At 39.4% G+C, this 23,846-nt stretch overlaps 1 protein-coding gene across 14 annotated transcripts in view; it reads right to left on the bottom strand.

Moving 5' to 3' along the window:
- Positions 1-23,846, bottom strand: part of MAP7D3 (MAP7 domain containing 3) — a 46,991-nt gene that overhangs the window by 5,121 nt on the left and 18,024 nt on the right. For 4 of the 14 annotated variants that reach the window (XM_056359460.1, XM_056359462.1, XM_056359461.1 and 1 more), the window contains 13 exons: positions 22,082-22,196; positions 21,093-21,125; positions 15,949-16,050; positions 13,394-13,492; positions 12,891-12,989; positions 11,671-11,796; positions 9,402-9,547; positions 8,902-9,032; positions 8,079-8,323; positions 3,494-3,629; positions 2,194-2,374; positions 954-1,058; positions 635-688 (listed from right to left, as the gene is read on the bottom strand). In XM_056359460.1, coding sequence (XP_056215435.1) covers positions 635-688; positions 954-1,058; positions 2,194-2,374; positions 3,494-3,629; positions 8,079-8,323; positions 8,902-9,032; positions 9,402-9,547; positions 11,671-11,796; positions 12,891-12,989; positions 13,394-13,492; positions 15,949-16,050; positions 21,093-21,125; positions 22,082-22,196 — 1,572 coding nt within the window. The remainder of the gene's footprint in view (positions 1-634; positions 689-953; positions 1,059-2,193; positions 2,375-3,493; positions 3,630-8,078; positions 8,324-8,901; positions 9,033-9,401; positions 9,548-11,670; positions 11,797-12,890; positions 12,990-13,393; positions 13,493-15,948; positions 16,051-21,092; positions 21,126-22,081; positions 22,197-23,846) is intronic. The other 10 variants (XM_056359465.1, XM_056359473.1, XM_056359464.1 and 7 more) reach the window with 9 other exon arrangements.

Genomic DNA, 23,846 nt, shown 5'->3' with positions numbered 1-23,846 from the left:
CCAGCGACACACACTCTGCTGAGTCAGGGCCCGTAAACGTGTGGGACCCACTTCTATCACCTACCTATGAACTATTCCCGAGTTCCTTTCCCCCTCATTTCTCCAAGGTATGTGCTAAATATTTATGATTTTCAGCTATATGAAGACTTGGGTCTTCAAATGTTCGGAGAAGAACAACTATTCCTCAATATATACATAATTTACCACAAACTCTAGGTCACTAACAAAAATATATCCCATTTACTGTAGCAATCCAAGAGGCATGCAAGACTTGCTTTAAGCAAACAGGTGAAGCCAGGAACTGAAGTTTTCTGGGGAAAAATAGCCCCAGTAGAATGCATACGGTTTACTACCCGGTGGGTTTTTTTAAACCAACCTGCAAGTGGTAACGCCGGATCACATTGTTTCTATACGCCTTGAACAAAAATGCATCAAAGATTTTTTTTGTCAGAACAAGCAAAGCAGAAGAATGTGTGTGCAATGGGAAGCTACTGAGAATTATTCTGGTGCACCAGAACTTTGCACTTCACGTGGAAGCCAGTTTGTGTAAGGGTAACAGAGGAAGACACGATACAAGGCAAAGCCTTCTCTGGGAAGGGCCTATTCTGTCATAAAGATCCAAACAAAAAAGTACCTTGGATTCATTTTGATCTGATTTTCGTGTTCTTTTCATAATTTCTTCGATTCTCTGTTAAAACAGGGAAAATATTTAAAATGACATAGAGAGCTTTGTATTTCAGGATCCTCGTTTAAATTTTCATCACAATAAATTTTCATATTTCATAAATTTACTACTTTATTCACTGTTTTTAAAGCTTACAAGCTAGATTCAGCTTTTTTTAAAACATACGCACTACTTCTAATTAAATGCATCTGAGACCATTTGCCTGTGCAGTTTAACACTTCAACCACTATGCCAGGCTGAGAAACTCCCCGCTTTCAAAACAGCGTACCTTTTTTCTTTCAAGCCTTTCCTGCATATTTTGCTGCATAATTCTCTCTCTTTCCAGCCGCTGTCTTTCAGCCTCTTCTTGAGCTTTTGCTTCAGCTTCTTCTCTCTGAAGGTAGGACAAAAAGAAGAAAGCACCCAGTGCACAACTCCTTCTCAAAAGTGAAAAGCAGAGCTGTTACAGAAATTCTGGTTCAACACAGACAGGAACACCAGACAACCGCTATTAATATTAACCATACATTGCAGCTAAATGCCAACTACCCAGCTACTGACATGAAATATATATTACTACGACATTCAGAAACTGATCTGAAAAGAAAAACTATGCACAAGGCTATACTGTCATTATGCAAATTTTTTGAATGTTGTTGAACTACTCAGGATTCAAACTATACTTCAGGACGAAGATTTGTCTAAGGAAAATTTATAAACTAGACCGCAATTGAATTCCAAATGTGGCACGATTAACTTAGAAGCCTTGGCAGTCAGGTATTACTACCAAGATACTTGGTGCTGAGTATCTTCTGTTCCTTCTACACTGGAAGAACTGTTCCAGTATGACTGGAAAGACGACAGGAGCATAGTTAACACTCTGAGTAACTGTTATAAACCTAAATAAGCTTTTAAAGAAATGTTCAGACCCATGTCAGTGGTATCCGTAAGACACAGCTCTTTTAACACAAAGAATGTAATCTGCTTTTATTTTCAAAATTAGTCTCATTTAAAGAAAGTCCACTTTCTGCAAAACAGCTTCCTTCAGCTGGAAGGATGCCTTTGTAAAGTACACAGACAGCAGCCGTAGAAAACTAGTAACCAGAAAAATGGACTCCGAAACACTACCGATCTTTCTCTTAAAGAAATCAGAGCAAGCCAAATGACTTTCCAGACAGACCCCTTCTTTATAATCCGTAGCAGTAAGCTGGTGAAGTGGGCTCAGTACAAATACTTTACATATGCAAAATAGCATCCCAGATGGCAAAAAAATTTTCCAAAATATGCTTCTGCCCCGCACATGAATTTATTAAATGCTGGAAAAAACCAACCCCACAACATAGACTAGGGCAAGGAAAGGACTTCAAGACATTCTGAAATCCATCTCAGACAGGATGAACTCTGCTTTACATCATTCCTGACAAAGATTTGTCAAAACTGTTCTGTGAAGAAAAATCAAAGACAACCCCCTCGAAAACATGTCAGCAGCTTGTGTGAGGAACACAGTTGGAGCCTACAGATAAGCAGACCTGGTGTTGAAGCTCTGCGAGTTTTTCCTGCTCTTCCTGTTCCCGGCGGATCCTCTCTTCTTCAGCCTGTCTTTGTTGCTCTTCATAAGCCAGTCTCTTTTCTTCCTCCTGCTTGCGGAACTCCTCCTCCCGTCGTGCCTTCTCCTCAGTTGCTCTCTTGGCCATTTCTTCTTCTCTGATTCTAGTGTTTCCAAGACACAGGTTACCGACTGGGTATTCGTTTCTTTACAAGTGTGTATGCACATGAGACAGATGAGGAAAGCAAGAAAGTTCTAAGTTATCCAATCACAAAAAACCTGCATAAAGATACTTCCTGGTGTGGATTTACAAATGCCACCACCCAGACCAGTCAAAGGAAAAAGCAGAATAACTTGGAAGAAAGTCTCTACAACTACATAAACGTTCTTTGCCAAGTAAGTCAAGACCAAGGCTGGTTGCACCGACTGACTGAGAACTGGATTAAATGACAACTATCTAATAAATGCCACCTGCATCCATGACATGAATGAGGCTTTTAAACACCTGCCAACCAAATCCAGTTGGATTTCCTAAAAGACTGTTTCTTCTATAGTCTGAATTCCGGAGATATACTGGAGGTGTACGCTCCAGATCACGCAGACATGCACAACAGATCTGATGACATATTTCTGATAAAACATCTATAGCAGACTATATGCAAATTTATGACAGTTTTAGACCTATGAGTGGAAACAGTCAACAATCTGATGTTCCATTGCATTCACAGAAGCACAGACAGGTGAACCCTGATCTGGAATAAAGTTAGTCAGCACAAAGTTAATAATTTATTTTAACAACTTCTATGTAGTGAACCAAACGCACAGTGGTATCTTACTTTGAATTACTTGGCTGCACCATTTCTGATCCAGATTTTGGCTCACTAACAGGAGGTGTAATGTACCATCAAACTACCTGCCCGAGTTCAATGGAAAGTTCAATACATAGAGGCTGACTACTTCAAGACAAACACACACAAACCAAACACAAAGTGGTGTAAAAAGCACACTCTAGTTTTGAAATAGAAGCACCAGTGGTGACTGGAAGGAAAAAACAGCTGTGATTTGCACAGGGATCATGCGTTACATATCTACTGAGATACAGATTAACGATACACACAGCAACCTGTCCCAACTCTGATGGTGTAGTGCCCGTCTCTGCTTCAGGAACTGCATTAAGCTTAAATTTAAGTTTCTGTAAATCTTAGGAAACATGTACAGCCATAGCGTCCACTCCAAGCAGACCCCACCACTGAAAGCACCCCTTCCTTCTCCTGAATTGTTACCTTTCCTCTTCCTGTCTCTGAATTCTTTCTTGGTCTTCACGCTCTCTTTGCTCCCGTGCTAGACGTCGTTTCTCTGCCAAGATTTTAGCAGCTTCTTCAGCTGTGGTGGTCCCTGCTACTGTTTTGCTACCTGATTCTGCAAAGGTTAAAAGAAACTGATGTTAAAAAGCCCTAGTAACTTAAAATTAAGAAAGACATTATCACTATGAGGTGGGATCTTTCCTCTGCCCAGCTCACCCACTATCTTTTTGATCAGTACTCGTCACTCAGTGAATATGCCCTGGATCTAACGGCCCACAAGAGCCAAAGGGGAGTCCTAAAGAGATGAGAGCCACAACATCTCACTGACACTGAAATAAACCCAACTCATTTCAGCCACACTGATCCAGTCATATTCCAGGCGATAAGTTATTCTCCAGTTCCCACGGTACTTAGAAACACGATTCTGAAAAGAGATATTTATTCCATAACACTTAAAAACATTTAAAAAAAACGAAAAAAAACCCACAAAACCAAACCTGCTTTAGGATATACACTTAACTTCGTACACATATCTACCTTCTAAAAAAACTGAACACACATAGCCCTAAAGAAGAAATACTAGTTTTTTTGATTTCTCGTTTCATAACATTAATATTCATGCCTTTATATTTATAGAGTATCTTATGGTGCAAATAATCACCATTTTATCTGGCCCTGAAGGCACATACTGATGACTTCAGTAATACCGTATTTCTACACATTTTAGCAACAAATCAATTTCCAATTTACATGGAGATTAAAACAGCTCCAGCCACTAAGTTAGTAGATATTTGACAGTCCTGCAGCTTATGTTTCTTCATGTCCTGCCTGGTGTTACGGTGTCGGAACATCAGAGATACTATTATTATAAATTAACATTAGGGAAAAAACAACACTCCTTGTCATCCAGTGGCTCTCAATGTATATTGAAAGAACTCTGATTTTTATCAGTTATTCCCACTCTAGAAATATTACTGTTTGAATGTAACTTAAGAACTCAGCATCTCGATATTTAAAGATTTGCTCTTGATGTCCGTAGAGCAACGGCATCATAGTGTTGGTGAGAGCCTGCCCTTCCTTCTGATATTTCACAAATCAGCACTTAGATGTTTGCTTAACATTTATAAAGCCTTCAAGTCAAGGTAATCTTAATGAACAATGACATCAGGGTTTGATTGGTTATTTTGCTTCCGACCTAAAGACAAATCAATTCAAAACACAATGCCATCATTACGAACTTTAAATACCTGAAAAGCTGCTTAAGCCCCATGGACACGTAATCACTGCTTGCAGCTGTAGGGCATAATTACACAGAGTGAACCCTCAGCAGCTGAATCACGGCACTGTTTCGTGCATAAAAATTGCTCCTGCAGTCCTAGGAAAAGCACTCCAGCACTGATGGGAGTGCAGTCACAGAGAAGTTTTCTAATATTTAGATTTATCCATGCTGAAAAAGAAGCATGTCCCCAGAACATGCATTGCTTCTGATTTGGGCAAAAATGCAGTCACTTTGGTATAAACAAGAATAAGCCACGACAGTTCCAAATTTGAACTCAGTCAAAAGGAATCTTCCTCCCTGAGCAGGACAGACCACTCTGCGGTTACAAGGACCATTAGCAGGATCCGCCCGCTCATGACTTGCACGTGCTTTTCCTCCTATATTCTGCATTTTTTTTAATTTAAAGTAGGGAGGTTTCATTTAGTGCTGCCAGTATACAACCGTGAAGAAATCAAGAAGCCTTTCTTCCCCTCTACCTCTTGAATGTCTTGCCAGTTTAGACTAGTCACTTTTTACAGCACAGGCCATCTTCTACTGTGCACCTGCACAGCAACCCATGCAGTGGTCCTCCTATTTTAATGCTACTGGAATCTCAGGTGTATGAAAATTTGTTGACATTTAATGTCAGGTTCAATCTAAATGGAACTCAAAACTGAACCTAAATAAGACAACTTAATCCTTAGCAAGAAGCCCTAAAGGTTTTAGGCTTTTAGGTTATAGGGTTATAATGTGATAATGACAGATTGAAAGACAATGAATATCTGGTATTGAAAATGATAGAAGAGAATTAGTCACAATTTCAGAACACCGCAGATATGGAAAGAACAGGGGGCATAAAAAGAAAGGGTAGGAGATGTCAGGTCTCTGGGGGACCTTCGCACTGCATTTTCACTTTTGAAGCTTTGCTGATGTTTTCCATAGGGTTACTTCAATAGTGCTTCTGTGTCCATGCACCCCTTGTACAGTCTGTTTCCATAGGTAAGGACATGGGACTTCCCAACATGATCACTAACATGCCTTAAGAAGATTCTTCCAGCATTTTACACTCAGCTCTATCTTCCTTATACTCCCACTGCCATTCCTGATAAGAATGGTCTTTTTCTCCAGGAACTTTTTGGTGAGGAAGGGGGAAGAGGGAAACAGGCAAGAGAAGTATCTCAGAACAATTGTGAAATGTACTGTTAGTTGGATGGTGGGAAGATTCGAACACATTTCTAGGCAAGCCATTTATTCACAATTAATCTAGGGATCATATTCCAAAGCCTTCGCTACCCAGATACAAAAATGTGAGGCTCCATGATAGTTTATTACCTATCATCATGCATAAGGTGAGAGCTCATGAAGGAGCACTTCTTATGCTTTAAGTTGAAACAAGCCTTTTAACTCTCAGAGAAGCTGCGAAAGGCTGCTGCCAGAAATGACAACTGCTCCAAGTCACTGAAAAATAAAAAGTGTTTTACTGCAGAACAGTATATTTTAGTAAGAAGACACAAAAACCGAGACAAAAACTTGATTGCTGTCTGTCAACAATGGGCAATCAAGTTCAACTTGAAGGAGAAGAGATGGTATGAAGATAAAGGTGCACAAAGCTAAAATAAGGCTGAACCTACAAGACCCAGAGACTGATTTGCCTCATGCCATTCACTGGTGCACTCTGACTTCAGAAGCTGTCTGGAATACGGTATTGCACCAACTTACAGGGTGAGTTGCCTACACGGATGTGTAAAATGAAAATTGCTTTGAAAACTGAAAGCTTTTTTTTTTTTTTTTTAAGAACAAAGACTTTTGCCTCACTTAGCAATATTGCAGTGTACCAAAACATTCAAAGACATAAATTAAATCATCTCTATGTTGAAGAACATGTCCACTGTTTTCCTTATCTTTCATGCGTCAAAGAAAAATAGCTTCGCCCAGCTCCAGTATGAGTCACTACAAAGATGACTAGCTTGCAGATTAGCAATAGAATAAAGTGGAATCAGATAAACTAGGTTAATACAGTTCCAGAAGTCAGTGTAGAGAGGAGACGGGTGAGGCATCCAAAGAACAAGGACAGGTGTTCTTGTTCCAGAACAACTGGAAGCTACAGAAATAGGACACATTGTAACGGAGATTTCAACCAATCGATAACGCTGATCACAATTGATTATGCCCCCTCTGAGGCATGCAAGACATTTATCACAGTAACGCATCGAGGGACAGACATTCTGACTGTGAAGATAAATGACGTGACACTGAAGACTGATGTGCAACTTCATACAAACATCCACATTTGACGATGACATCCAGGCTTCCTTCTAGAGGAACACATGCTCGAAGAACTGTACCACACATGAGTTCTTCAGCTGACTATTTCACATCCAACATTGAGCAGTGCGAGGAAGAGCCTCAGAAATAACAGACAACTGCAGCAGCTGAGGAATGCACAACAGGAACCGTACATGCGGTAACGTGCAGCAAGCATATGTTCCCACTTACCTTGCGTCTGAAGGATTTTCACCCCCAGCACTGCCCACCGGCTGTAGCTTAAATTCCAGAGATCCCTCCTTTTCCTGTTAAGTCTCCCCTAAGTCCTTCTCCACAGAGAAGTGCCTGTCAGACCTCATCAGAAGGCTCTCCTAGATTCTGTTCTGGAGATGGCAGATGGCATTCTTCCGGTAAGAGGGACGGAGGCTGCGCTTACTTGGCACAATGAAGAGGACTAGGAGACTAATTGCTTATGTATATGGCTCTCCTTAATACACCATCATAATTTCTCAGTGTGACCTGTGAACTGACCACTTTTTCCTGAGGCAGCACTGACTATACATTCACTGGAACTGAAACGGAGGCAGCCTTCTAGCTCTGTGAAAATTGGCCCTCAGCCTGTGATGCAGCAGTAGCTGATTTCTTCCTCCAAGCAGGTCTCTACACAAGCGATTTTAAGAACTACCAACTGAACTGAAAGACCTTTGCATAGTTTAACTACTGACATTGCAAACTTAATCTAGTAGCTCCCTCAGCTACCGTGGTTGGATTTCTGCTTTTCTTAAAACTACAGTACGAGCAGTAATATCGAAAGCTCCTGACTTAAATCTGCAAGTCAAACAAACTGACTGCTGCACTAAAATCCACTCCCAAAAGTCATACCACATAAAGTTATTGTATAAATAATCAGCAATGAACAGCTTCTGCCTTAAAGCATCCTACCGTCCAGCGGTCTGCCTCACGAACAAATTATTTCAGCAGTCCTAGCACACACTGGAGATGTCCTGAATAAAAGTGCATGAGTCACTGAGAAACACTCACCTTCTTTGGTCTTTGTGCTAGCTGCTACCGCATCCTTGTCCAAGGCTGGTGAAACACCTTGCTCTTGTCCTGTTCCTTCTGTGCTCTTATCCTTTGGTTTGCTCTCTGCTTCAGTTTTCTTTTTGGTAATGTTTATAACACCTGGTGTGAGAGGTGGACGTTGGACAGGTACAGATTTAGAGACTGGAGTAGGAGATGGTGGCCTTTGTTTTGACATGCTAGGTGAAGGTGGGCGAGTCTTCTGTCTGTTGGAATAAAGAATATTTCTCAGGGCCAACACTGAAAAATTCAGTTTTCAGTGGACAGCAGTCTACTTTGGTTAGTTTACATTTACATACCTTGCTTTTAAAAATAAATCCACCCACAGACTACTGGTGCCTTCCTCACAAAAAAATCAAATACAGGATGCCAATATACCCTGGGCACCTGGACTCACTACTTGTGGGCTAACATCAAAACAGGTCTGGTAGCCTAGACCCCCATTTACTCCACAGCAAGGATGAACCCTGCAATTCCAATCCAAGAAATTTCCTACTAATGCAGACAGATCAGCTTATTCTGAAGCTCACGTGCTTCCTGTTCGTTTTAGTGCACAGTCTGTACAGAAAACGAGGGTGTATTTTGTCTGCACAGAAGAGACAAAGGTTCAAGTAAGAGCTGTATCCCTACCGTGGAAAAGGGAAATCGGACCAAAAATGAAGTCCTTATGCATATAAACACGGCATAGTGTAACTCATCCAAACTCTAACAGCACAGCTGTCGAGATAGGAACTAAACTTCATTTTGTTCTGAATAAAAGCAGATACTTAGCCTGGATGCTCACCTAACTGTAGAAGGTGATGGAGGACGCTTCACCAAATTAGCAGGAGAGGGGGATCTTCTACGGGCAGACACAGATGGTGAGGGAGGGCGTCTTAAACCAGAACCTGGGGACGGTTTTTCTGTCTCTGATTTCTAAGATACATAAAACCAAAACCATGCTCACTCTCTAGAATACATTACAGATAGAGGAGCCACCACCCCAACACACACACAACTTCTCAACAAGATGTACATTTCTTTTATGTTCCAAAACTCAGACCCAGTTAGTACGTTTACCTAAATTAAACTTTGGGAACCATAAGCAGCAAACAATATGCCTTTAGGACACCAGAGAGATCAAGGACCACGAAAATCCCAACTGGATTTCAATATGTGTTTTTTAAGCAAAGGCTATTGACCATTTCAATAAACAAGGAAACTGCTGAAACAGGATTCCATCCTGAGCCGTTTCAAATCTCCCCCAGTTAATACAAACCTAATTCCTGTGGATTTTCAACAAACCTGGGTTGAATCTGGTGAACTTGCATCAGATGAAGATACAGAGGACTTCAATCTGTCGATGCTACGGCTGCGCACGGGCACTTTAGGAGTTGGGACTGGGGAACTGATGGAACTGGCTGAAGCTGAACGAGGACAGAGGTGAGATTCTATAAAAGTTAGGAATTTGACAAGACAAAACGAGAACCAAGTGCACAGCATAAGAACAGGAGAAAAGGAAGAGGGAGAAAGAGAGAAAGAAAGATTGTGTGTGTTAGAAACTGTACAGAGAAACACCACAGGCAGTGCACGTTGCAATGGGTCACGGACACAGACACCACCACCACACGATTAGTACTTTGGAAGCAACAGCACCAAGAATAAAACCATTCTGAAAGCAGCAGTCTGGAGCAGATAAAAATAAAATGCTTTTCCAAAAAATGCCTGAATTTGCAATACACCAGTGTTACTTCAATTTTAGTTAAGCTGCATCTAATCCCAAATACTTGAGTTTTAATGGCTTAGCATCTTTCTTTACAAGTTCCTCATGACAGGTTCAAATTTTAAGCGTGCTTCCCTCATACTTAAGGAGGAAATCTTCCTTCTTTTCAAAGAGTATTTATAAAGCAGAATTACATTAGGAACGTGAGCATTACTTTACAAACTTCTGTGGTGAAATAAGCATTTGTGCGATATTATTTTATTCTACTTTCCCTCTCTGACCTCTTTATTACTGTGTGTGCCCTTTATCCACATTAACAAATCAAAATAGGTGGTGTAAAGGAAACCTATCAGGAGAAAAAGGTCAACTGTTAAACTAAAGTACTTTTCCTACCTGAAGCGTCAATCTCTTCACACATAAGATGGAAACTGGATCTTCTAATTACTTTTTTTCAGTAACATAATTATAGATCGATAAGCATACATAGATGTAAAAATCTACTTCTGAAACTGGATACTGGATTTTTCTGTAGACTGAATAAATTGTGACAGATGCTAGCACCTAATTTTGTAACTTAATGGAAAACACATTTTATTTTTATATCTACAGCATTTGTGCAAGGAGAACTGCATTCTGTTTGTGCATAGTTTGTGCAATAGCACAGGTACGTTTCTACTGAAATGAAGAAAGTACCTCTAAGTGAACTGATAAAAAATGTAAAAGTTACGTTTAAATCAGCAATAGTGAATAAGTCACATGCTGTCAGTAACAGTGAAAAAGATGGTATTTCCCCACATGACATGAACTGCAATATTCATGGTAAAATAAAAGCAGCACATAGATAGGTGTGCAAAAATATGACCATTGACTACAAACCAAAAAAGTGAAAACTGATTATTACACAAGGGGAGCAGTGTAGAAATGTCATCAAGGACCACATTAAGTGGCAGAAGATAAAAAATAAAGATGGAATAACATATTTAAAGAGGAAAAAAGCAAAACTGGGAATGCAAGTTGTAAGGCAAGAGAGGAGAAAGGACTCCACATTGGTTCCAGGTACATATTTACTGGGGCATTTTTACAACCTATAACAATTATAAGACATATATGGGATGCAGCCAGGACTTGCCCATGATGCAGAGATTCCTGCGCTAGTACTAGGTTGAGCCACAGTGTGGGCTTATCAGCTCAGTCTGGACCAACATAAAATTGCTTGAGCCAGCCAGCGTTTCTCTACAGTACCTTCTCCTTCTAGTATGCCTCTACTTCTACAATCAGCCTCAGCAAAGCCAGCTCAGGGCTCCCTGTCTTTATGTTGATAACCCTTTTGTCATGTTCCTCTTAAGAATTTCTCCCCCTAAAGAACATTAGGCTTTGCACTTATTCCTTTCAGCCTCCTTTGAAATTACATGTTTGTTTGGGGTTTTCCCCTTTCAGTTCCTAGCACTGTTCTCTGACCAGTCTCAGATTCATTTGAGGGTATGCTCAAATGCAGATCTCTGTCAGTTAAAATAAAAACAACAAACAAAAACAAAAATCCAACAAAAAAACCCAAAAACCAAACCACAGACAAAACCCAAAGCGAACACCAGCATCTGGTTCTCTGCACAGCAAGTTAACTGGCACTGGAGTTTAAAAGCCAGTATTATTCTGTGGGTTTGTAAACATGCAACATAGTATATGAATTGGTTATTACTGACCAAAGAAAAGTCTGGATAAGTAATATTATACATAACCCCATATTAACTGTCTGATTCACACTGAAGTGTAGCACAGTTAGCAACCATCATGTAAGTTCTTGCTTGAAAAGCAACCACATTAAACTTTCAGGCTTTGCTGCCCTCCTGTTACCTGAGGGATCTTGTCCATCAGCCGATAATGTAGCAGCACTTTTACTCCTAGCTAAGGATGCCTGTGTGGGGGCGAGGAGGCGACTGATTACGCTACTGTCCAGAGGACTGAGCTGGGAGCGACGAGCTAAATGATGGGAACAAACCAAAAAGGATCCAACATGAAATCATATAATGAAAAAGACAAGAAGCACAAAGCAAAGGAAGACTGTGAGCATTGTTGCAAATCAACAGTTTTGGAAGAAAAATACTGAAGTCATGGAGAGGGAAATCCAAACTAAAAGCACGGAAGGGTTAAACATTGCAATCTCTTACATTGCGCTGCTTCTCCTTGGCTTGCTTAATACTGATCATTTTAATGCGCAAAGACTGGCATGCATACAACAGATGAATGCTGAAGTCGGTCAAAGTACGAAAAGTTTTTGACCCAGCTCTTCAGAGCTATATTCTCTATGCAGGAAAGGCTGTTCTGACATAATAAACAGAAGACTTGCAAGTCAAAGCAAAAGGTTATTGTCAGGCATCATTTGCACACACAAATTCACATGGACAACACCCATCAGGTTCCCATACAGGGAAGACGTTGAAGCAGAGTATAATTTCCACTGTTGGCAATAGTTGCTAAAATGGAAAGTTTCAGAATTATTAACTCATAAGGGGAAAAACACATTAGAAAAGTTGCTAGTCTTCAGCTTTAGGAAGAGTTCCTAGAAAAGAGGTTATTTGTAACCTAGGGGAGAATACACAGACCAAAAGAGACTTAAGTGAGAACAGGTTTCTTCCCTCATTTGCATGCACAAAGTTTAGGCCAGCAGCAGGAACAGAGAAGTTGCTTTTAAATTGAATAATGAAAGAGAGCTTAAGAAAGGAAAGGTAAGATTTAACTAAGTAGTGAACATACCAGTGACATTTTTACTGTATCTTACATTTAAACCTACCAGTTATCAAATACGTCGCTCTCTTAAGTGGAGAGACATTTTGCTATCTACTTACAGTGCCATTTAACAAAGTCCAAGTCCTTCTTACAGGATTTCTTTTTTGTCCAAAGGGCGAGATTTAACCTTTTACCCCTTACAATTTTATCTTTACCACTGGGTAATTAAAAAGCCATTAAAAGTCCTAAAACTTTAAGTTCCCCAAGGAAACTAGTGAAATTAAGCCTATCCAAACTTTACTATGAATGGCTTTAAAAAGAAATATTCAGCTTTATGAAACAACCACCTGTTTTTTCTTCCTTTTTCACTTTTTCTAGTTCTGGAGAGGACTGGGGTTTACTACTCATTCTATTCAAAGATGTGCTCCTCTTCTTTTCTGTTCCTCCTAGAGACCAAGCGTAAGGAAGATTATTTTTAACAAGATATAAATATGTATGATTTTCTAAACTGCCATTCCCATGCTTTGTTTTTGCCAATCAGCTAAATCTACTGATCTATCATGACGAAGCACTTTTTTTTTCTTGAGCTCAACAGTTTGGCTGCCATTTTTCTATTCGGCCCCCCACCCTTCCACTTTTCAGAGGGAAAACCCTGGTTTATAGACCCAGTTACCCAATATCTGGCACTGCAGTGCACAGAACTATTTATGCCACAGTGCACAGACTACATGCACAGCAGTGAAGGCCTGAGTAAAAACATTTATCATGAAACTGGGACATGGTTTAAAGTCGGCTTCAATTTTCCCATTTACTGCCTCCCATTCCTCCAAAACAAATTGGTTTCTAGCACCTTTCTGTTCCACCTGTGAACCTTTGAGGGCTGACTGCTGAGAATGTAGAGGAACTTTGTTATTCAGTCTGTTTAATGAGGCGCTTCTCTTTGTGGTACCTGCAAGTGAAAGCGTATGGATTAATTATGTTGAAAAGCTTAGAAGTCTCCTCCAACACTTCCCTAAGATACAGATGAATAATTAAGTCACTTTATAGTATGAATCCTTCAGAAGCAGGAAAACTGGATCAGGGAAGAATTATTCTCTCTCTCTCTATATATATATAATATAAGAAATAAAGCATTATTTCTCAGATTCCTGTACGTTACTGATCATAGCAGCAGGATGCCAGCCTCAATAGGCTTCGTGTTTGACCTTACCAAGGCCATTCTTGTGCACCTTTTAAAAATCAATAAATAATATTAAAAAAGGCCGCTGCTCACATTCTGTATGAGTGAGAGTAAGCTCAGAATTAACACCGAACACAGTTGATGAAATACTCCACTGATCCAGAGCCAAGCATCTTCCTCCCATTTCCGCATTCTGCTCCTCCACCTTCCCAGGCACACATTATGCACAGCAGAAGGAAGCTGGTTAATTCTGTGACTGTATTTTCTGTCATCTGAATTTAGCCATCTTTTATGAAACATCCAATTCTTCTTGAATGCCAGATCAAAAGCACAGACCTGCTCTAATTTGCTGTAGTGATTTAAACCAGTCAGTCCACCTCTACATTCTGACCACGTGGATCAGTTCGAGTCCTGTCCAAACTTCTTGTATTTCAGGCCACTTAAGAATTCTGCCTCCAAAGCAAACAAGGATTCACAAAGGATTTCAAGGTATGATAGTAAGTTTGAAAGCAATCCCAATTAGTTGATAATTAGTGACTTCCTTTGTTAGTGCCTTAATTTGTACTTTACAGCCCTGTTTCTGACTCATGTTTAGAGCTGAACCCTGCAGACACATTATAAATAAAAATAATTTTAAATCACAAGCAGTCTCCAGTGACTCAGAACCCTGCCAGTACAGATATATTCACTGAATTCCCTAGCCGGCATACAGAGTATGAGTACAAGCTTTTCTGCTGCATCACCTTCCAACATGAACCAGCAAAATCACCATTAGCTGTGTCCACGTTAGGGATTCCTCTAGCACAGCTCATCTGATCAAAGGCTGCAGACTGACAGAATACTGCAGCATAGACCTAGCTGAACTTGGTTTTACATTACATTTACATTTAGCTTATTAAAGTTTTTCATTTTGGAAAAAAAAAAAACCAACCACCCACCCAAACCAAAACAAAAATACATTTGGGATACAGGCAGGCTCCTATGAAACACTGGGGAGATTCCCCACAAGGAAATCTCAGGCTAAATCAAGATGATATGTGCTCATGCAAATAATTTTTATTTTTCTTAACAAGTAGATTAGGAAAATTCCTTGTGTCTCATAATTTGTTCGGGTTTTTATTTGGAAAAGGTAAGATTGCCATGATTTACAGAATGTATCCAGACGGGGCAAAGGGGAGGTGGCAGAGAGGAGACTCACACGTACAGGTTTATCAGACAGTGGGAAAACCAGAGATCTATGTCATTCTCTACATCCCTGTTAAGACTAGTTGTGTGGGACACATTTTAAACATGACACGCTGCAGTCAGGAGCTTTATCCACCCCAAAGTTGTAATTCAAAATGAGACTGGAAGCCACAGAAATTGGTAGATGATTTCTATTCTAGAGTGCAAACATTCTCAGAAACCCTTAAAAAAATAAAATTAAAGAAATAGTTGACTTCCAGGCCATTTCTATTTCTTGGTAGTCATTGGCACAGTAAGTAATGCAGAATGCCTGCAAGCAGTGGCGTGTACTAACCGTTTAAGAAATGCATAATTTGAGTAGCAGTGTCAAGATTACACCAATTTATTGGTCTAGGAAACCATGTCAGCTGCACGCTCTGGCTACAATCATACTAGAACTCCAGATCGAAACAAAACCACCTCCTCCCACCCAAAAAACTCCCACAGGTGTCAGGGGGTTTTCATGCATCCTTCTCTACCTAAAGCAGAATTCTAACATTAAAAAGAAAGTGTGTGTCTATAGAGTACAGGGCTGGCACAACACAAAGATGTCAAAACTAAGTTGATTTTTTCCTTTCCACAGGCAATCAAATGACTGAAACTGTCTAACAGAAAAAGGCAAACGCTACTTTTGTACTATTTCTATTTTGCTGAAATTTTAGGGTGTGATTTAAGGCATGCAAACCCGTAAAGATGATATGAAATGATCTGTGAATCAATCATTCACCAAGATTTGACTTCAGTAAAATGATTACAGAAATAAAAAATAAAAAACCAGCAATTTTTACCGTTACTCTTCTCCTCTAACAGAGATCACATCAACTGGGTCAAAGCCCTCAACAGTCAAGCTGGATTAACAAATTGCATGAAATGTATTTGAGATCAAAATATCAAGTCAGCTACACAGCAAGGGAGGAAAAGGAGCATCATTCCACTCCTGTCTCCTCCCCAAGTAACAGTTAAGCAGTACACCTGCTACCAGCAGACACACAAACACTTACTTCGATCAGAAGCATTTAAAAGCGCTGCAGATGATGACAACCGTTTATTCATGACAGCTTCTGTCTGTTTGAGGTTTGCTGTGGAGGTGGACCGCTTGCTGGCTGTGTGAAGAAGCGCTTACTTTAGAATTCATCTTCATACCTGAGGAAGAACCTTGGCACACTGCTGTGAGCTACCTTCGGAAGTATTACATCCTGAAAGCTATTTCTAGTTTTGCTTAATGAGAAACAGAATTAATATTTTTTTTCCTTTGAACAGACTTGATACAATTAGCACCAGTCGTAACGTGCACAGAAAAGGCATGTACTTTAGTGGAGTCATGCTAAGATATTATCCATATGTATGCAAACAAGTGATTTTTAAATCCTGCGCTCCTAACATGTAAAGACAAAAGCTGCTGAGGTTGTGTGCTGTTACCAGACTGGTGAGACAAAGAAAGTAACAACAAAACCTGAAAAACAGTAATTTCTGTCTTCATTCCTTCTACGTCGGAATGTCTAAGCCCTTTTCCAATCACTAGTTAACAAAAGCAAAACAAATGCTTTTGGAGGGATAAAAGCAAGTCCTGAGGAAATGCAAGAAAGCATTCTTCTTTTTGATTACTTCCCAAGGGCTGCTGTAACTATTTTAGAAATTTCCAATTTTTCTCTAAAAGCTAGTCCTGAAGTTAATGCCTCCTATCAATTTTGCAACTTTTCCGAAAAAATTGACACAAGAGGCATTAGTTGGGGGTTTTTTTGTACGTGTATACACACGGACATACATATACACACATAAAAATCACATCCTGCATGGCAAAATTTCAAGTTTTCTAGATAAATATCTACTTTTTGATTTCAAATAATGTGCTTTCAGGATGAACACTACTTCAGAGTGTGAAAGCCTTGGAAAAGCATATACCTGTTGCTATTGGAAACTCAATAAGCAGAAAACAGTAATGCACACAAAGTAGCGCGGACTAGCATAATAAATACAAGGAATTCTATACATCAAACACAAGTAATCAATTTTACCGGCATACTGGATAGCAAAGATGATTAATGTGAGCATATTAGCGCGTAAGTACCCAAAGGAAAAAGCAGCACTACTCACCACCGAGGCAGCACCTTTTCCCTTTGGCCAGCATGCTGTAGCAGCTACTTATTGCAAGAGCCAGGACACAGGGACTCCTAGGGACAGCCCTGACCCTGCACTGTAGTTTTGAAACACGTACCCAACCCAGGCTTCCTGAGCTAGGGCCCTCCTGCAAAATCACACCAAGTGAAAAAGATTTCGGCACTGAAGCTACAAAAGTGGCAAGCTCTTGTCACAGCGAACAAGAGCCAAGTCTCCACGGGATAAGAGGGAAAAAGGGGGATCTATTGAGGCTACTGAAGAAATAAAGAGCTGAGTGGATACTTTCCTGACATAACAAGAAACAAAAAAAAAAAAAGCCATTTTATGAATGAAGTCTGAGTACTGGGATAACTAAGACAGCCTTTAGAGGTTTTATATACGGAATACATGCATTTGGGGCTTTGTGAAGGTAAAGACTACCCTCTAGTGTCTGCTCCCTGGCTCCTGCCTGAACTCAAGCATGTGAGTCTAAGGCCTCCAAACATCATGAAGATGATTCATACATATTTCTCTTGGTTCAAATTAGCACTTCAGCACTTGCATGAAATCTGAGAATTGGTCTATAACCTACCAAGACTCTGAGGGCAAAAAATGAGATCTTCCTTGAGATAAACTGCTGAGCAAAGTAATTATTTTCCAGCAGGTTTACAAGTTCTGCAGGTGGGCTATGCTGTTCAGTAAAGAAACTTCTACAAGACTCAAAAAAGAAGAAAGTACAGGCTAAACATGACTGTTCAGACAAAAAAACCCAACAAACGTCTCTTTTTCAGTGGGCAGTGGTGAGGGCATGACCTAATATCTCAACTGATGTCTTGACAGAAAAAAAATCGAATTGGTAAAGGGTATTCATACTGATATGTGAGTTTTCTTGTTCCAGAAAACTTCAGTTTGTATTAATTGCATAAGATCTTAAGACATCAATGCTTTTTTGATCAATAAATTTGCAGATATACAATCAAATGGCCTCCAACTTTTTCCATATCTCACCCACAGAATAGCTTCTGCAAACTTTGAAGGTCTGGACAATTCACTAGGAAAAAAACCTCTAGAAGACAGGCAGGATATTCTTGAATAAGTTAGTCCAGTTATATAGGTATTTACAAAGTATCTTTTGAAAAAATACTTCAAATATCTTCTTTTGGGGAAAGTTTTGAACACTTACATACAAATCAAGTGATCTGAAGTGGAAGAAGCATACAGCGAAATCCCATGTGATACCAAACATTTGTATTTTTTTTTAATGGAAGGGGGAAAGCACACTGTAGCAGCAAAGCCAAAGAAAGCATATAATTGCCATGCAGCAAGGCTTGCAATTGGGTAAGGAGCCGGGAAACTCAGTATCTTAAGAAAATCATTATGAGACATAACAGTTCTAAATCTTAGCTTCTCAGAGTTTCACTGAGAGAGGGTGCTGCAGCACCGCCTATCAGAGGTTGGACAAAATTAGGCTAAATAAAATGAGATTATCCATCTCTCACTCCCTTCCAAATTTCTACTAGGACAACAAAGCTCTTTATTTAGAAAGGAGAGACTCTGGCAGCCCAATTTCTATTCTAATAGCACATGTCTCCACTACAGTTGCACCTGAACATCTAGTTTTGCTTAGCAGTCATCACTAAACCTCCCTCATTTACAAGGACTGTCCTCAAGGATGCTTTATTACACAGCCTTGCCATTTCTTTTGGCAGACCCACACCCTGCACGTTTCATCTTAGCACCGACAGCAATGTCATTAATGTAACACTTGACTCTAGGGCTTTCATCAATTTTTAACTTTCAGGCCATCAGCGGGGTACTTGCTGCAGTCTCAGTGAATCACATTCTGCACAGAATACAGAATGGCTGATGCTTAGTGAAATGTTCAATTACAGGGGGGTCCCTTTCCAGAGCACACTACCTCTATCACCCACAAATGCTGCTTTACCAGTCAATGTTCCTAAATATTACTGTTGACACAGTCAGTTCATGGAAGAACATAGCTGATTTTCTATTTTTTTTGCACAGCAATACAATAGACGAGAAAGCCTTTAGTCCTAAAGTAATGTAAAGAGTATGTGAAATCTGTTCCTCCAATGGTTTTCATTTCAAGAAACTGAGCCTTTAAACCCAGATCTGCCACAGAAACTGATGATAAAAAAATAGTAATTTCTATTGAAACTTGCTCTAGGTATGTTGTTTGACAAGATGCACTACTCAGCTATGATGACATAAAGCTCACAGGCTGTCATTTTCCAGAGTATTAAAAAACAGGTAATCATTGTCTTTCCAGCAATTATGTAAACGTAAGGTGAAAGGGTCCAAATATGGATTTTTTAGAAAGCCAGCTGGACTTAGGCATCCTATATGGTTTGGGTAGATTTTAAGTAACAATTAAGTGAGGAGCTCCCGGAAAGGTAAAAGGCCAGGAATGATCCTGAAACAGGAATAAATACAACAAGCGTAAATCCAATTATGATTTCACATTATCCACCCCAGGTAAACAGCTATACATGTGAAACCTCAACATCAAATCAAAACACAAATTTAAAACAGAGTGGATGCACAAATGTCCTAGTCAAACACTGCATTATCTGTTTATCTCCAGTCACTTGTTTCAAAAGTGGTGCCAAGTTCTCCAAATTGATCTACTGTAGCCGAACTTATCTGCTCCTCCTCGTTACTGTATGATGCATAAGGTATAGCTTAAGCATGTATTATTACATTGGGAGATGTTTTTTGGAAGACACTTCATTTTTTATGTGTTTCACCAGCACTGAAAATCTTCCTCTAGATCAGAAGTACAGACAAGACTGGAGGAGAGAGCAAAGCACGTTTTTTTCGTTTGTTATTAAGTTTAGCTTTAAAATTAAGGTAGAAAACAATGGAGGAGAAAAAAATAGTGCTTTCCTAAACGTGCAAGGCAAATGTGATTTCCTCATTTCAAGGTTAAATGACATTCGGTAAAGTGCAATACAGTAATTGGATTTATATATGTATCCAAGGAACACATGTTAAACAGGTAAACCAATCCAGTCAAACTGGCTAATTTTGGAGAAAATTAGGGATTCATGCTGTGCAGAGGAAGGGTAGAGAGAAGTTAAATAAAATACATATGCTTTTGCTGTGTTGCCAGAATAAGCCACAGCAGTTAAATCATACTCAGTCAGACTTTCATTGCATTTTCAAGTCTCATATTGTCAGCATTACGAGACAGCTGTATTGAATTAGTAACGCTGTGAGCATGCACAGATTTTTAGAATTCAGATTTAGCGAGGCCTCAGCTGAGAGCTATCATCTTAAACCAGCTACAAGAAATAATTTTGCTTATTAACCATGTAGCCTTGACAAATATACCAGTGATCCAAAGCATTTATATGAATGGCTCAGTCTGTGCACTGAGAAGTGCCAGAAATCCAATGAAAACACATTTAATACATAGAATTATGTTTAGATAATTGGACAGATCTGATTTTGCAAAACTCTTCATGGAAAAAGTATCAAACTGAACAAAGCATTCATTCCTTTTCACACAGTTTCAGCAAAATATCATTTATTTTGCAAATGTTACTTCAATTGCTGGTAAAATAAAGCAAAAAGAAAACAGACCAAACCCTGCCATGTACTTTTTGCAAATTAGGAAACAATGAAAGGGTTTGAAATTTCCCTAAAAAAAAAAAAGAAAAAAAGAAAAAAAAAGCTTAAGACTACTGAACTAATTTATATTCAAATAAATGCCACTAAGAATTTCTATTCTCCTCCCCCATGCTGTATCCACTCATCTTTAAAAACCCAAAGGCACATATCCTTTCCCTGAAAATTCCCTCAGGATGCCACAACTTAAGCTGTAGTTTAATTAGCTGGGAGGGATAGTTAAAAACATAGGGGGGCTGCTTTCTACTTAGGGATCACATTTGTTGCACGGCTGGCCAAGATCCAGGAAAAGATCTATAAGAAGATGGTTTTCCTTAGTTTCAGAGAAACAAGAGCTCAAGTTTAAAAGGTTAGTAGTGAGTGTAAAACAGAAAAAGGACATTTTAGAAATCAATACCACCAGATCCACCTTCATCTGCAGTCTGTTGTTCTGTAGAAGAAGAAGGTTTGTAAGCTAAGTCACAAGGTCAAATAGCAAACAATGCAAGTTAACCAAAAAATGGGGAAGCTGGGTATCGTAACAATAATTTATATCAAAGCACTTTCAAACATGTTATAAACAAACACTAAAAAGTCCACACTAAGCTGACAGAAGACTACTAAATCACATTCAGTACAATTCCACCAATTAAGAAGATAGGCTGACTTGAAGCATTTTTTGTTTTATTTCATTTCTGGACAATAACTTATGTTAAGTTACTTATTGGGGGTGGGGTGTGTTTTCCAGTTAGGTAGTGCATGGAACGATCCCTTCCATTACAATCCTGATTTGCTGCTCTGATTTCAGAATGTTTACAAGCAGGAACAGTTAATTGTGTGAAATACAAAAAAAAAATCTGTGCTCAAATTGAACAGTGTTAAAAATGCATCACCTAATCCAGAATAGAACCTGTCCTCCAAGAAGCTCAGACACTACCCACCGCATCTCCTTACTGGTTGTTCAAATAATCAGTTAGCATTCTGTAACTCTAAGGCTGTGTTTAAAATCTTTTAGATGTAGCATTACAGTACAACAGGTTTTTTTTGTTCTGTTTATCATCAGTCCTAGCACACCATTACATGCACTGCATTTGAAGGACTCAATTATTTTAACATTCTGCATTACGATTCCCTTTATCTGATGGTTTGGGGCTGGCAATGCAATGCTGCCAGGTGCTGCATTTCCCTTGTGGCTTCTCTGTAGCTCTTCCCAAAGTTAAAAATAGCTCTGAGCAGCATTTCAGGGCAAGTATGGATATGACTCTTTCCTCACGAGCTACCTGTAGATCCTGTTATAAGATCCAAGATAGGAAAGCATGCCCAGGTCCCTAGGAATAGCGCTGCACCTGCCAGTGTTCACACATAATATGCTGTGATTTTAGCCACGCTAGAAAAGGTGCTACTTACCTGTTTTGCTCTCTGAATCTGGAGTTACCGATCCTCCCCACGACCATCTCTTCTGTCGTGTTTCCAGTCGCTGATTCCGTTCCAAGGTACGATGCATAACTGCTTCATATCGCTCCTATCATCAAACAACATCCCTATGAAGCTTATAACTATAAAGCACAGCTATGCCAGAAGACAAAAATATGCAATTTTTTTTTTTCTCCCAGTATGATTTAAAATCTGGTTTACCTATACTGCCTGATAACAAGTGTTTGGTACAAAAACTATTATGCAAGGAATGTTAAGAACAATTAATGGTTTCAAAACACTGCAAACATGATTAGGTTGAGCTAAAGCACAGATTATCTATTCTACTCTTTACTTAAAATAGCCACCAAACAGATTTCCTATTCAGCAAACATCACTACTTATTTTCTAAATAGGGATGAATGCCAATCTGAGCAAAACTAATTTCTCACTCTTTAAACTACTTATATTCTGAAGTTATTTCTAAAAGGTGATAAAAATTCTCCATTATAACATACCAAGTATAAGGTTATTTGTATTTTCAGAGAACTATGCAAACACTGACCCAAGTCTTAACAGATACTGGCATTAACAGAGATATGATGAAAGCAGAAATAGCAAGACATGAAGGCAAAACTACAAAAAAGACCAACCAAGTCCAGACCTCAGCAACCACTGCTGACAGGACAAAGAGGACTGAAAGAAGCTTTCACTACTGTCTCCAGGACTAGTAACTACTAATGGGGGATCCCTCTCTCTTGTGCATGAAGATGAACTGCAACCACACTAGACTGTTTCTTCTCAGCCAGGTTCCACATGTCAACAACAAATTTCTCTCCTGGAACAGTTGTATCCCAAGTGATCTTTTGAAGCAGTATTTACTGCTGATACATTGCAGTAAGATGCCAAGGGGACTCATTATCCAAACATTTCTCCCTCTTGAGGACACAAGACTTTCACCTTCTTTCAACACCATTTCACAACACAAACTAAAACAATTGTAGTGTATAACAGACAAAGTAAACTTTGCAGGAATGATTCTGTTCACTGACAAAAAAAAAATAATTTTCTGTTTGTAATATAAAGCCTAGTTTCCCCTCTGTTAAGGAACCCTGAACTAGAGTTTACCTAAGGTGCCGAAGTACCCAGACATTATGTCATCTGTAGATGCTATTTCCACAGAGGTATCTGCAGTACGGCAATTCTTCAAAGTCATAGTTAAAGACACAAGCTTCACTTTACAAACAACGGAACATGAGTTATCAGCTCAAGATAGCAACATACAAAGTTGCACAGCTGTACAGAATAAGAGTAACTGTGAGAAGACAGATGTCTCAATCTTAGCCACAGCTAGCTGTCTTCAAGATTCTTAGGTAGTGAACTACTTTTTCCATGTTATTTGCTATTGTGCTGCTGCTTCTACTTTATCCAAGGAAGACTTGGCTGAAGTACTAAACAAGAATGTTGGAGGCTATGTATTTTTTGATGCACTACTAAATTTACAACTGTAGGTGGTATCTTGCTGGCAAATATTGCCCTAGTTTCTTTAAAAGCAATGATCTTCTAATGTCAGAGTATCAAAGTCACGATCTGTTTTCACCTTCTGGTTGAAAACAAAGTTTACAGGTCAAATGCACGCTATTTTTCCACTTGCTGGATTCTTCGTATGTAATTCTCAACGTACAAGGTCACCTTCCTCCAGGGACCAAATAAAAGACAAGGTTAACACCAGCCAGTCATTGGCTAGTCTTTGTATTCC

The sequence above is a fragment of the Falco biarmicus genome, chromosome 14 (genome assembly GCF_023638135.1).
Source record: "Falco biarmicus isolate bFalBia1 chromosome 14, bFalBia1.pri, whole genome shotgun sequence".
NCBI lineage: Eukaryota > Metazoa > Chordata > Aves > Falconiformes > Falconidae > Falco > Falco biarmicus.
Note: the sequence above shows the minus strand (reverse complement) of the source record. Positions and strands in the feature narration are given on the sequence as shown.